Source organism: Triturus cristatus, chromosome 3_2 (assembly GCF_964204655.1).
Source record: "Triturus cristatus chromosome 3_2, aTriCri1.1, whole genome shotgun sequence".
Taxonomy (NCBI): domain Eukaryota; kingdom Metazoa; phylum Chordata; class Amphibia; order Caudata; family Salamandridae; genus Triturus; species Triturus cristatus.
This window is the reverse complement of record NC_140584.1, coordinates 449,685,621-449,701,188: the sequence shown is the minus strand read 5'-3', so window position 1 is coordinate 449,701,188 and position 15,568 is coordinate 449,685,621. Positions and strand designations below refer to the sequence as shown.

Genomic DNA, 15,568 nt, shown 5'->3' with positions numbered 1-15,568 from the left:
TCACCACTACTGTCTTAGGGCCTTATTACAATGAGGCTCGGAAAGCCTTCGAACACCGTTCAGAGGTTTTCCGAGCCTCATCCCGGTTTCAAAGGAGACAGCATCTGATAGAGACGTCTAGCTGCAGATTCCTTAACTTAGAATATCCCCAGGCGTCAGACTGGATCCGTAAAATTTTCCGCAGCAGCACCTCTGCGTGCCGGGGGGCTGCGCCGCCCGGCTCCGCCCTGACGTCGTCCACAGACATGACGTCAGTTTTCTTCTTTTCTGCGTCTTAGCGCCGATCCTGGAAAACCAGCAGTTCCTTGGCCTGGTTTTTGGGCCTTCTCGACACCCTCGGTGTCGTGGGAACAGTGTGCAATGCCTTCCGGTTTTAAGGCTTGTCAAGCCTGTGCGTGTCAGATGTCTGGCACTGACCCGCACCTCATCTGTATGTGGTGCCTCGGCGTGCACCACGACTCCAAGGAGTGTTGACACCTGTCAGAAGATGAAGCCCAAGTCCCTGATAGGGCGTTGTATGAAACTACTGGCCGCACGGCTGTCCGGTCCAGGCCCTTTGCGTCGCTCGTCTTCCTCTCAGGATCGGCCCCGTTACAGAGGTCGTTCCCACGACCGTCGTTCGAAGGCAGGTAAGTGCAAGCACAAGCGTCAAGCATGGAGGTCTTCCTCCCATACGCGTACTGCTGGCGTCTGCTCCTCTTGCTCTATGCCAGGTAAGGGCGCCCGGCAGTCACTTCCTCCATACCCCCCCTTTCCGGGAGTTGGAACGACGCGTGCTCAAATGGAGGCTTATTCTGAAGCACTCCACTCTTACTTTAGGTCACCCCCTCTCCCTGGAGCGCCTTCGGGCCCCAAAGAGGTGGAAGGCACTCATGTCGTGTCATAGCCGGCAGATTCTTCCTCGGCAACGGCTTTGTGCATCGATTCCGGAGCCGGTACGGCTCCGACGGGACACGGCCCAGTGGGTCCTCCCAGTCGCCCGTCCAGCACACCCCGTCAGTCTTCGCATAGCCATGTGTGGCTTTCTGTGTCGACGTTGGAGGCGGCGCCGGCCCCGATGCCCGGCTCGCCCAAACGTGCACATTTTGCAGTGGGATCGACGTCGGACGGCGTCCAAGTCGAATCCCCTCTGGACGTCGTCAACGTCCAGGTGACTCCGACACGGCATCGATCGACGCTGGTACCGACGTCGATTCCTCTTCTCTTGGTTGAGGTTGTTGCTCCTCCCGACTCTTTAGGCGGTGATAGGTCTCCTACACGGCGTCGGTCGATGCCGGTACTAGCTATTACGCCTCCTCCTTTACAACATGATGCTTCCCTGGACTCCCCAGATCAAGGGCCCATGGTGCAAGTACCCAGTGTTGCCTGGCCTTCGGGTCAGTCTCTGGCTCCTCCACTCCTAATGTCTACTGGCAGGATTAGTCTTCAACCGTCTCCTACCGACAGTTTATCACCTACGCGGATGGCTTCGCGCGCGCTGTTCTTGGGGCAGCTGCTGTACTCAGCTTTCAGCCTCCTATGGTGCCTCTACTTTCTGATCCTTTATTGGATCTGCTCCATTTGGAGCCTATCGAGGTAGAGCCTTTGCTACCCTTTGGGGACTCTTTATTTGACATCCTGCATGGTACTTTGTCCAGACCCTCTTCTGGTGACCCTGTTGATCGGGCTATTGCTCGTAGTCACCGCCCTGCTCCGGGTGATCTTCTTTGTCTGTCTCTTCACCCAACAGCTCAGGGCCTAGTTGTTCAGGCAGCTTTTAATTTACAGTCTTCACCCACATTGCCATTGTTACCTCCTACCAGGGAGTCTAGGTGGCTGGATGATTGTGGTCGCCGGCTGTTCGCCTCTGCCAGCGCAGGTGTCCGGGCTTTAAATACGGCCTGTGTGTTTGTACGCGCATCCTCAGCTCTTTGGGACTCAGTTGAGAACCTTCTCCCTTCTGTTTCAGAAGGGCCACGGACAGAATTGCTTTGTCTTCTGCTGCATGGCAGGAGCATGGCACACTTCTCCCTTCGGTACATGCTCGCACTGTGGCTTTACGCTGCCATGCTTGGCTGCGCGTCAGTCGCATCCCTGATCATATTCAGGATAACCTCAGAGATCTGTCGTTCATTGGGGTGGATCTTTTTGACCGCCGTGCGGATTTGACTGTCTCCCGTCTCTTGTCCGGGCTGCAGTAAATCTTGGTGCCATATGCTATGCCTCCGTTTACAGCACCCAACCTAATGTACTGGTTAGTTTTAGTGCCGGTTACTGTTCATGGCTGGTTAGCCATTTCTGTGTTCGTTCCGTACAGCTGTTTCTCTTGTTTTTCAGTCCTCTGGCTACCGGGGATTTGCCTTAGTGCGCACCTATGGAGTCTCCCCGTGGGCATCCGGCTGGGTGCCACTTGTTTATTCCTACAGTGCTCCTTGTACAGCATTGCTCTATTGCATGTCTGGGTTGATCTGTCTGTGGGGCATCGGAACCTTTCATAGGTTCCATGCTGTGCGGTGTCTATTTCACACGCCTGACAGGACACCTTGTCGCAGTTTTTTCACAATTGACACCCTATTTGCCGCTGTGCGGCTTGCTTATTGGTGCACCTTGGACGAACAGCCCCTTCTGGGTTTGTCCTCAAAGGTAGTGGATTAGCAGATGTTCTCTGCTGTGTGTCGTCATGGCCTCATTCTGGCCACTTATCCTACAGCGGTTTCCATAATCCCTGCTGTTTCCGTACGGGGGTTTCCACAGTTTTACTTGGGTTCATGCTGTGCACTCTCAAAGGGGCGTGTTTTCCTTGGAATACTCGCTTCTTGGGGTTCGGGACCTTTACATTTGTCCTCACTTTTTCCACTACGTAACTAGTTTTTTCCCCCTACTCTGTCTTGCAAGGGACTGTTGTTCCTCTCGGGCAAGGGGCATGGGTTACTTACTGCTTTGTACATTGCCCTACTCAGTTTCCACATGACTGCGAGTAATTTCAGCATACTCTAGACTCTCTTGTTGGGTCACGTTTTCATGGTTTTAACGTTTTTCCTCCTGCTCTAAATCTGCTCTGTGTTCTTACCAGGCGGATCCGTGCAGGCTCTTTTCTTCATGCGGTGTCCGTGGTTCTTGGTCCGGTTTGCTTGTTCCGCCAGCTCTTATGTAGTGTCTGGCTTGTTTGGTGCCCCTTTTTGGGGCCGTTGTCTTCATGCTGTTGTGCGCTTCTGGGCTGCTCACGCTCCGCTTCAGGAGGTCCTTGCTTTTTTTGTGTGGTTCCAGCATCCACACGGTATGCTTAGCTACCTTCTGGTTTGCTTAGGTGCCTTCCGGGCTTCGCTCTTGTTCGTTGGAGCTTGACTGCTTGTCATCTGTACATTTTACAGGTTGTGACACACCGCCTAAGTCCTGGCGTGTCTTGGGCCTTCGTACTACTGGCACCTTATGGCCGCGGATTGGCATCCTGCCACTGCTGTCACTTGTGTTGTGCTGGTTTCAACAGGGCTCCTTTTCGCGGTTGTACATATTAGACCGGTGTGTGATGTCTCTGTCATACCAGTTACCGTCACAAGGCTTTGCTGCAGGCCACACGTTTCTTTGGCAGCTGTCTCTCAAACCCTCGGTTCAGCTACACTTCTTGCGAAGTCATGACCATCCTTTTTCCTCCCGCATATCTAGTATATGTTTTCTTCCATGCTGGCACTTGCTGGATAAGGGTCAGCCTCTTGCAACTGCTGCCCCACGTGTCTTTGCAGGTGCAGGTTCTACAGTGCCTTTTTTTTCCACTGTTCTGCTTGGTCGACCGGTAATTGCTTTTGCTTTCTGTTGCCACCTCGGGTCCTGTGGATCGCTCAAATCCTTTTTCAAAGTTATACCCTCTCACCTCGCCACGGTCATCCTGGCTCTGTGCTTTCCTTGTTTCAACCCAGGAATACACAAAGGGGTTTGTGTGCTGTTCTTAACGGCTTCTGGTGCCTTTGCCTCCCAGTGTTTTCCGCTGTCTTTAAAGGTTCATGGTCTTGCGGTAAACTGCGCTACATTACTGTCCTCACTATGGTTCGTCCCACAGGTTGATGGTGCTGTTTTACTCACCTTATGGACGACTAAGTTCTCTTGGGAACTTGGTGGGGTTCAGTCGCAGACCCGCCTACTCCATGGGTATGGCTTTGGTATCTATTCTAAGTTTAAGGAATCTGCGGCTAGACGTCTCTATCAGATGAACGAGTCGCTTACCTTCGGTAACAATGTATCTGGTAGAGACAGTCTAGCAGCAGATTTCTAGCGCCCGCCTGTCCTCCCCGTTCTGCGAGGACCTTTTCAGGTTGGGGCTTTCTATACTCGCCTCCCTTAGGGTGGCTTGCCCTTTTGCAAAGTGATATTCTGTCACTCCAACACAGACTGCTTTGTTCTGTTTCTCTGCTCCATTCCGCCCATTCTGATGGATACATCTGCCAGTGGATTCCTCACCTTGTGAATATTCCCTGCGCCAGCAACATTCGGAAACTTTTGTAGAAGTCCACACCGATGAGGTCGAAGACGACGTCACAGAGACACGGCTCCGCTCGCGACTCCGCTGACGTCACCGGCTCCATAAGAAGACCTCGTCGGCGTGATGATGTCAGTTCCCTTTTTTCCGCGCCGTCGACGCCAACGGATTTCGGGAATCTCTGTTGGTAGCTTCACTGTTACTTTGTGTTTCTACTGGATTTCTCTGTTTCATTTTCGAAAAAGATGTCGACAAAGAAATCGGGCTTCAAGCCCTGTCGTGAATGTGGCAAACATATGTCGATCACGGATCCACATGACGACTGTGTATGGTGTTTATCATCTGACCATGATGTGGATGGTTGTTCTTGCTGTCGCAAGATGAGCTCCAAGGCTCTAAAAGAAAGGGAGGCGAAACTCTTCATCGCTAGGATGAAAAAGGAGAAGAGAGGAAGAAGGAAGTTGAGAACGAGGTTGAAGTCACGATCGAGGTCGGCGTCGAAGTCGACTTCGGGGCATGCTTCAAGATCCAAGAAGCACAAGAAGAAGAGGAGACATTCTTCTCAACGTCACTCTGACAAGAGTTCGGCTCCGAAGTCGAAGTCACCAACTCGACGCCGTAAGGACTCTGTGTCTTCTTCACCCGTTCCGGATTCACCTCCTGGTCCTTCTTCTCCAGTGGCTTCACCGGCTCCGGTTTCATCTCCGGCTCCGGCTCGGGTTCCATCTCCGACGCCGGTTCCATCTCCGGCTCCGGGTTCATCTCCGGCTCCATCTCCGGCCCCGGTTGAGGAGCTTCAAGCACCGGGTGAGCCTGCGACGCCGTTTATTCCACCGTCGGCGCCGGTTGGCCCGAGTCCAGTGATGCCTGACCAGTACCCTGCATTCCCTGGACCAGGTCAGGACCCCTCGCATTATTTAAATGCTATGTACGGGGTATTTTCGAGAGCCATATATACCACTGGTGCACCTGCGGGTCCGATGGGTCCAATGGCCTTCAATTTGGGGGTGCCGCAAGTCTATCCGCAGGCCCCTTTCATGCCATTTTTTCCGGGGACGCCGTCTTGGCATCTACCGGCGCCGAGGACGTCGACGCCGCTCCCTTCTTCACCGGCGCCGGCTCGACCTTGTTCAACGCCGGCTGCTCCTGCGGATCCACGTCCGGCGCCGGCGGATTCGAACACGGCGCCGCCGACGCCGCTTGTACGAATTGGGTCCAGAAGGGAAGCTCAAAGGGTGTTTGATGAGCGAAGGTACCTTCTGGAAGAAGCAGAAGAAGGAGAGCTGGTGGAGTCTGACGAGGTTTTTGAAGAACTTAAAGAGGCTAGTGGATTGGATTTGTCTCCTGAGTTGGAAATTACTCCACCTTCCGATGAACCCTCGAAGGATGTGGCTCCATATCATGCAGTCATCAGGAAGGCTGCAGAACTGTTAGATCTTCAGTTGCCTACTACTGAATTCAAATCAAATATTCTGACTGAAGTATTGCATTCTCCTACTACAGTTTCAGAGCCGTTGTTGCCTTTTAATGAGGCCATTATTGACCCTGTGTTGGAGGTGTGGCGTAAGCCGTTTTCTGCTCCCGCAGTCTCTAAGACGGTTGCTAGGAGTTATAGGCCAGCTCCAGGGGACCCTGAGTTCTTAACATTGCCTCCATCGCCTGAGAGCCTGGTGGTTCAGGCGGCTTGTTCAGGAAAATCCAAGGGTGCTTTTCCTCAGGTTTCAGGTGACAGAGAGGCTAAAAAGTTAGATCAGTCAGCCAAAAAGGTCTTTTCATCGGCCAGCATGGCACTTAAATCAACAAATGCCACTTGCCTTTTGGGATGCTATATTCATGCGCTCATGGACTCTGCAAAGAAATTGGCACCAAAACTATTTGAGGAGGATAGGGTTGGCTTTCATGAGGTCTTGACCGATGCCCAGGCAGCAGCACGTCAGGTGATTCAGAGTGGGCTGGACACGGCGGATTCAGTGGCAAGAGTCATGGGGTCTTCTGTTGCCACCAGGAGGGGTGCATGGCTGAAGTCTTCTGAGTTTTCCCCGGATGTACAGTCAACACTGTTGGACTTGCCATTTGATGGATCTGGATTATTTGGCAAAAAGGCAGATGCTGCTCTTGAACGTTTTAAGGAAAGCAAGGCTACGGCTAAGTCTTTGGGCCTTCAATCCCAGTCAAGGGGGTCGTTTAAAAGATACAGAGCTTTTGGAAAGGGCAACCTTTCGTTCCTACAGGCAGACCCAACAGCAGCAGCAGCAGCAAGGCTCTTTGTCTAAAGGATACAGAGGTAGAATCAGGGGTCGCTCACATGGCCGTCAACTCTCCTCCTCTTCTTCTTCCACTTCAGCCCATCCTTCCACCGCAAAGCAGCCCTAGATCCGCCATTCTGGATCATGTTGGTCCTGTGGGGGGCCGGCTTACCCATTTTCTACAAGATTGGGAATCTGTAACTACAGATCTTTGGGTTCTAGATCTTGTAGAAAATGGGTATGCCCTTCCCTTACGGCAATTCCCTCCAAATTACCCTCCTTGTCAAGGGGCTTGCTCAGAGAACCACCGTCTTCTCCTACAGGAGGAAGTCCTGAAGTTGTTTCAGAAAGGTGCGATAGAGGTGGTTCCAGAGCAGGAGAGGGGTCAGGGATGCTACTCCCGGTATTTCCTGATTCCGAAGAAGGACGGCAGATTGCGTTCGATATTGGACCTCAAAATCTTGTATCTTTTTCTAAAGCAAGAGAAGTTCAAGATGGCTCACCCTTGCTGAGGTTCTTCAAGTGCTGAATCAGGAGGACTGGATGGTGTCGATCGACTTGCAGGATGCGTATTTCCACATCCCCATCCTGAAGTCGCACAGGAACTATCTCCGGTTTACGGTAGGGTCGCAACATTATCAGTTTGCGGTCCTTCCGTTTGGTCTTACTACTGCACCCCGAGACTTCACGAAGGTGATGGCAGTGGTGGCAGCCCATCTCAGAAGGTCGGGGATCTCAGTTTTCCCCTATCTGGACGACTGGCTGATCGAAGCGGAGTCGCCAGAGAAGGTGCTGCGTCATCTGCAGGATACAACTCAGCTGTTGTTCAAATTGGGTTTTTCGATAAATGTGCCCAAATCTCACCTGGTGCCCTCTCAGCGCAACCTGTTCATAGGTGCGGTACTGGACACTACTGTGTGTCGAGCATTCCCTCCTCCTCAAAGGATTCTCGACATACAGGAAATGATTCCTTTGTTTTACAATGGAGCGGTCGTTCCAGTTCTGAAGGTCCTTCGCCTGCTCGGTCTGTTTGCTTCCTGCATTCTGTTGGTCAACCATGCACGCTAGCACATGAGGGCGCTCCAGTGGTGCCTCCGCAGGCAGTGGTATCAGCACAAAGGGGATCTCAGGGAGTCTGTGAGGATCTCCAGAGAAGCTGCGGCAGATCTGTCTTGGTGGAGCGTGGAGGGCAATCTGTCTCAAGGAAAGCCCTTTCTTCTACCTCCATTAGTGGCCACAGTGATTACGGATTCATCCACTTTAGGGTGGGGTGCTCATCTGGGGCATCTGGAGATCAAGGGTCTTTGGTCTCCAGAGGAAAGGTTGCTTCACATCAACCTTCTGGAATTGCGGGCGATTAGTTTAGCACTCAAGGTCTTCCTCCCTTCACTTCGCGGTCAGTCTGTTCAAGTCCTGACGGACAACACTGCCGCGATGTGGTATGTCAACAAACAGGGAGGAGTGGGGTCTCTTTGTCTTTGCAGAGAGGCCCTGCGTCTATGGTCCTGGGCTCAGGATCGTCAGATTTGTCTGATGGCAAATCATCTGGCCGGGGTGCTGAACGTGCGTGCAGACAGTCTCAGTCAGCAGTTCTCTGCCGACCACGAGTGGAGGCTCCATCAGGAGGTGGTTCGTCACGTCTTTCGAATGTGGGGAACTCCTCGGGTGGACCTGTTCGCCACTCACGAGAACGCTCACTGCCCGTCATTCTGCAGTCTCCAGTATCCGATGCAGGGATCGTTGGGGGACGCGTTTCAGTTGAGTTGGAGCTCACGACTCCTTTACGCGTTTCCTCCCATACCCTTAATTCCTCGGGTTCTGAGGAAGATTCGCCAAGACCGGGCCCAAGTCATATTGATCGCCCCGGATTGGCCAAGAAGGGTGTGGTACACAGATCTTCACCACCTTTCCTTGTGCCCCCTGCTCCGTCTCCCTCTGAGGGCAGACCTCCTTCTGCAATCGGAGGGGCAGGTTCTACACCCCCACCTCCAGAGCTTACACCTTCATGCCTGGAGATTGAACGGGGTAACCTGAACTCTTTTTCTCTCCCACCTGATGTGGTAGATGTAATTTTGTCTGCCAGACGTCATTCCACCAAATCTATCTATTCCTATAGGTGGTCTAAATTTGTTCTCTGGTGTGGAGAGAAGTCATTTGATCCTTTGAAGGCTCGTTTATCTGACATTCTGCAGTTTGCCCTTTCTCTTGCTCAGCAAGGCTTTGCTGTGGCCACTGTAAAGGGATACTTATCGGCTTTGTCGGCTTTCCTTTGCTTGCCGGATCAGCCGTCATTATTCAAATCACCTATTGTTCTTCGTTTTCTCAAGGGCCTCACAAACAGGTTTCCCCCTACTCCCTTTATTGTGCCTCAATGGGACTTAAACCTTGTCTTAACTTATCTTATGGGTTCTCCCTTCGAGCCCTTACACAAGTGTCCTTTGAGGCTGTTGTCTTTTAAGGCGGTTTTTCTCATTGCAATCACCTCGGCAAGGAGGGTAAGTGAGCTTCAAGCTCTAAGTTCAAAACCCCCGTTTTTGACCATTCATGCTGAAAGAATGGTACTCGGGACCAGGGCTGCATTTCTGCCTACGGTGGTAACTCCCTTCCATCTGGGGCAGTCCATTACCCATCCTACCTTCTATCCTCCCCCTCACCGTTCCAAGGAGGAGGAGAGACTTCACCGCTTGGACCCTAAGAGGCAGTGAGCTTCTACCTGGACAGGACAAAAGACTTCAGAGTTGATGACCAGCTCTTCGTGGGCTTTGTTGGATGCAGGAAAGGTCGAGCGGTGCACAAGCGCACCTTTTCCAGATGGATTGTCTTGTGCATCAAGATATGCTACTCTTTGGCTGGTAAGGAACCTCCAGAGGGTTTAAGGGCTCATTCCACTAGAGCAAAGTCTTCCACTTCTGCTTTGTCTAGGGGTGTTCCTGTGGAGGACATTTGTAGGGCGGCAACTTGGGCCTCCCTCCACACTTTCGCAAAACATTATTGCTTAGACACCGAGGTGAGGAGGGACGGACATTTTGCTCGTTCCGTCCTACAGGACCTTCTGGTATAGAAGGGTGGACACCCTCCTCCGGGAGTGGGGACTGCTGTGGGAATCTATTCACAAGGTGAGGAATCCACTGGCAGATGTATCCATCAGAAGAACAAGTTACTTACCTTCGGTAACGCTTTTTCTGGTGGATACAGTATCTGCCTGTGGATTCCTCACTGACCCACCCGCCACCCCGTTGTCCATCCTTCTATACCTACAATTCTACTAATAGTGTTTCAAAATGTGTTTTGTTACTTTCAAAGGCATTGTGTTATTTCTTTTGCCTTTCTACTTTTTCTCCACACTGTGTGTGTGTGTGTGTTGCTTTGTATATTATGTGCTGTGTATACTGTGTATATATTGCTGTCAGTCCGTCCGTGTGCCTCGAAGGCACGGAAAAAAGGGCGGAACTGACGTCATCACGCCGACGAGGTCTTCTTATGGAGCCGGTGACGTCAGCGGAGTCGCGAGCGGAGCCGTGTCTCTGTGATGTCGTCTTCGACCTCATCGGCGTGGACTGCTACAAAAGTTTCCGAATGTTGCTGGCGCAGGGGATATTCACAAGGTGAGGAATCCACAGGCAGATACTGTATCCACCAGAAAAAGCGTTACCGAAGGTAAGTAACTTGTTCTGCTCAACATTAGGCGGTATGTTGATAGATCATGTGTTCTTTCCAGCCCTCTGCCTGGATTGTACGGTGTGAAATCTATTCACGCTTTTTCCCACCATCCCTCTCTCCCCTTCATTACCTTGTGGTCTTTGCCACCCCTGCGGCCTTTTACTTCAGATCTAGTGGATCTGTACATTTATGGGTCTTGTACTGGGGTTGAGACGGCTCTTTCTGGTGACGTCTTGTGGTGACCTCTCCTTAATCTTGCGTTCTGGACTTGTTCTCCTTCACGGTTTTACTTTCTGGATGCGGACGTTCTATCCTCTGCCAGGTTGTTTTTCCACATTCTTGTCTCCCTCTAACGTTGATTGAGCCTTCGCTCTTGTGGAATGGCTCTTCAGAGCACTGCTCTGTCTCACCTGTCAATTTCTTCTATTTTTTCATCATTTTTGCACACTGTTCCCATATTCTCACAGTTTTTTGGTGACGGCTCCCTGCTCTGACGCGGAAAAGTTTCTCCGATGAAAACTGACGTCCGTGCGCCGGGAGAGGCATATATGGCTCCGCTGACGTCATGTCCGTGGACGATGTTAGATTGGAGCCGGGCAGCGCCGCCCCCCGGCGCGCAGAGGTGCTTCTGCGGAAACTTTTCCGGATCCAGTCTGACGCCTGGGGATATTCTAAGTTAAGGAATCTGCGGCTAGACTATGTCTCTACCATATACATTGTTACCCAAGGTAAGTAACTTGTTCTTCAATACAATGGAGGCTCTCGGTTTTGAAACCAGCCGGACATTATGGCTGGCTTCCGACAGGCTCAAGGAGCCCGTCTGCCAGTCAGAACCAGCACGTAATCCCTATGGACGGCGTTTTACACCGTCCAGATTACGATGCTCGGTTTCCGGCAGGCTTTCCATGCCGGGCATTCCGACATGGAAAGCCTGTCGGAAAGTGACTTTGGGGCCCTCTAGCAGGGCCCCCTTCAGCCAGTGGCCTCCCGGTCGGTGGCTGAGGGGGCACCAATGGTGCCCCCCCCCCCCCCCCGTTCATCCCTGCACCATGTGGCAGGCACCGCAGGGATAATCACAAACTCCCTTTTCTGTATGGGAACTTGTGCTGTGGCCGGTTTCCGACCGTAGCATAAGCTCCCATTCAAAAAAAAGGTAGCATCAAAATTCAGCTCTCGGGACCGCTGACCAGAGGTCAGTCGGTCCTGTATCCACGAGGATGTTGTCCGCCGGATATCGTAATAAGGCCCTTAGTGTCTCTAAATGCACATAATCAGGCCTCCTATGTTCTAATGCACAAGGTATTCAAACTTTTGGCGAGGATAGAGGAGCGGAAGATGACCACCTTAAAACGATGGTCCTGAGAGAACCAGGCAGCAGGAACCTGCATCGGAAAATCATCTCCTTTCAAAGAAGATAAAAATTTGACCCTCAACCCAAACATAAGTAAATGCTGGTCATCAAAAATTAGTTGCATAACTTTGAAGCACGAGCATGTGTGGCAAGTAGTGAGTGTAAATGTGACTGTTCACAACAGAGCCTGTGTGTTCACTAACTGAAACGTGGCTCAATAACCCGAAGAAGACAACTTGAAATCACTTGCATGAATTCTCTTGCTCATCTTTTTGACTGTTGCAATTTTAATATATTTGTCAGTTATGTACTCCGGTGCTATCCATCTGTCATATACTTTGGTGCTTAGAATCAGCAGGAGGTAAATGGGCAGTGACGATGGGTACCGTTATGGTATTCTTCTGGCCCCTTTTTCCACAGACAACTCTCCACTTTCATCCTGTTTTTACTTTTCTTGTTTCCCCATTTCCTTTCATTAATGCTCATGCAGTGTTTAAGACACTATTGCCCTTATTGCAAGTCGGGCAGTTAATTCCGTCCGGTGCATAAACCCCTGATTGCACAAGGAATGCAATTATGAGCTGGTTTTTTTTTTTTTTACACATCCAATAATTATCGGATACTTTAAATAACCTAACATTTGTTAAAGTTCAGCAGGTCAAACCTGCTGAAATTTAACAGCGGAAAACATATGGTATTTATTGCATCATGTGGATTTTTGTCTGTTCAACTCCAAAATCCTCATGTTATTCCCCATAAACTCATAATGTGTGTTATTTTTCGCACCTGATAAATACCGTACCCGTGCCATCGTTATTTATCAGGGGTGATAAATGCTGCCTCACCTTATAATCAAAGCGATACCAAAAGGGATGATGGACGGAGCATCTGAGCAAATCAAACACTCACCCCCAGTCAACTGATCTGGGTTTAATCCATCATCATTCTTTAGCTCACTCCACCACCCCAGTTCAGACATGGCCATATGCAAATCAGTCTGACCCAGTGCCTCATGGGAAGAGTCCAGCCCGAACTGCCAAGCCATGTCTTCCCTGGACCGGAAACAAGCATCCTGGGACCGGTTTCGGGTTCATAACCCTCATCAGCCAGGCTATCTTGAATCCAGTGGCAAAGTGAGCAAGGGACCCACGTCTGGGCATACCCTGCCAACTTAGGGCGAACAAAGCGATACCAAAAGGGATGATGGACAGAGCGTCTGAGCAAATCAAACACTCACCCCCAGTCAACTGATCTGGGTTTAGTCCATCATCATTCTTTAGCTCACTCCGCCACCCCAGTTCAGACATGGCCATATGCAAATCAATCTGACCCTGTGCCTCATTGGAACAGTCCAGCCCGAACTGCCAAGCCATGTCTTCCCTGGACCGGTAACAAGCATCCTGGGACCGGTTTCGGGTTCATAACCCTCATCAGCCAGGCTATCTTGAATCCAGTGGCAAAGTGAGCAAGGGACCAACGTCTGGGCATATCCTGCCAACTTAGGGCGAACAAAACAATTCCAAAAGGGATGACGGACGGAGCGTCCATGCCACTGGAATCAAGCTATCCTGGCTGAAGAGGGGTGAAACCCCGAAACCGGTCCTTGGATGCTTGTTTCCAGTCCAGGAAGGACCTGGCCTGGCAGTTTGGGTTGGACTGTTCCCATTGGGCACAGGGTCAAGACTGATTTGCATATTGCTGGGTCTAAACTGGAATGGCATGGTGAGCACAACAACGATGGCTTTAGGCCCAGATCTCTGTACTGGGGTGAATGTATGACATTGTTCTGCATTCTGTCCATCAATACTTCTTTTTGCATTTGTCACCCCGAGTGGGACGGGTATGCACAGACGTGAGTCCCGTGCTCTCCATGCCACTGGAATCAAGCTATCCTGGCTGAGGAGGGTTGAAACCCCAAAACCGGTCCTTGGATGCTTGTTTCCAGTCCAGGGAGGACCTGGCCTGGCAGTTCGGGCTGGACTGTTCCCATTGGGCACAGGGTCAAGACTGATTTGCATATGCCTGGGTACAAACTGGAATGGCATGGTGAGCAAAAAAACGATGGATTTAGGCCCAGATCTCTGTACTGGGGTGAATGTATGACATTGTTCTGCATTCTGTCCATCAATACTTCTTTTTGCATTTGTCAACTTATAATCAGGCCCCCCATTGTGCGCTAAATAACGGAAACCAAAAATAAATGGTATTTTGGTAGCTACGATAGGAGTTAATGAAAGGTGTTTGTATTGAATTAAGAAGTTGTAGAGAATTAGCATTATTTGATTTGCCATTCATTTTATGGTTAATTCAGAAAGGACAGTATTTAAAGGTAGGGTTTGACTATTTATTCTAATGGTATAACCACAAGTATTTTAACTAATTTACGTGATTGTATGTCTCTGAAAATGTGTGGTGTGCTATGAACAACTGTGCACACAAGCTCTAAAAATTGCTGAGCCACTATTGTTAGCAATTAATATTATTAAACAGAAATTAATTTTGGCATTATTGTTACTCTATACAATAACACTTAAGTTTGCAGAATCTAATGATTATGGGCCAAATGTATCAAAGGGTTTTATCCATTCTGTGTCTATGGGAAAATGTGTTTGTACATAAGGCCCTATGATCTTACGGGTTGGGAAGAGTATAGAACAACTGAATCACACTTTTAATGAATTGTAATCATCTTGGTTTTATTTTTAGGCAACACTTACAATATTCCAGTGTGTTTATGGATTTTGGACACATACCCTTTCAATCCACCCATCTGTTTTGTTAAGCCCACTAGTACAATGACAATCAAAACAGGGAAACATGTTGATGCAAACGGCAAAATCTACCTTCCTTACCTGCATGAGTGGAAGCATGTGAGTATATTTCTAATTGTTTTTAGCCCTGAGTCTGTTTTTTATACAATTTTGTTCTATTGTTATAATGTTAGCTAGTTGTCTTCTGCCTGGACTAGAACTAACTACACCGTCACCTTTTCCATGATCAGGTAATGAAACCTGGCTTTAAAAAAAAGAAAAAATAACAGTTTGGACTCTAGCTTGGTGAGGCAGGTCTTTCAAAACACTAATACTAAGTGCTTGCTCTGCTTATGTTGTGTGCCAGAGATTGCTCTATTGGTAGTGTTTGAAAAAAATATTCATTTGTTAAAAAATACCATGATACAAGTCCTAAGTCGAAAACCACATTTAGAATCATGATTAAAAAAGCACTTTTATGTTAATGCAGAAAGGTTTGACATGTTAGAAGAAACTCTTTCAGGATGGTTGAGAGGAAATGTGTTTTTGCTTAGTGTTAGCTTCTCTGCTGCTCAGCTTTTTCCTCCTCTGGTACTTAGATTCTATTATGTGCTTGGGTTTGCTTCTTTTTGTGATATGGGTGTGTGGTGCAAGAAGAGTAATAAGGGAATTTGGGTCCTCGGCCTAGATATTACTAAACCATACCTGCTTAAATTGTTAACCAATTTAATCTTGGGTAGACATTATCTTTGATCTCTTACTTGCGGGACAAACCTCTCACAAGTCAGGTGAATAGGTCCGAAGGACCACCAGTACAAAACTCTGTGTGGTGAGTAAACATCACTAAGTACATAGAGTTTTATCTGCAAATGCATTATTTTCAGTATTGCGTCTGGGCATTGCGTGATTGAAGATCCGATGAATCCTTATAGGAACAAGGGCCTTTCCTCACTATATGTTTCTTGCAGAACACAAGGTAAAGTCCACAGAGGACAGGCCAAGGCAGAGTTTCTCCCGTTGCTGTGAACAAAAAATATCAATGCTGCATCCATCTTTAAAGATGTAGTTTCTCAGACCTCCACAGTAATGTTTGTATCACTGCCGTTCCTTT

At 49.6% G+C, this 15,568-nt stretch overlaps 1 protein-coding gene across 1 annotated transcript in view; it reads left to right on the top strand.

Moving 5' to 3' along the window:
• TSG101 (tumor susceptibility 101) overlaps positions 1 to 15,568 on the top strand; it is a 225,373-nt gene that overhangs the window by 50,300 nt on the left and 159,505 nt on the right. Inside the window, exon 4 of the mRNA XM_085648060.1 lies at positions 14,414 to 14,577. Within this exon, the coding sequence (XP_085504186.1) occupies positions 14,414 to 14,577 (164 nt within the window). The remainder of the gene's footprint in view (positions 1 to 14,413; positions 14,578 to 15,568) is intronic.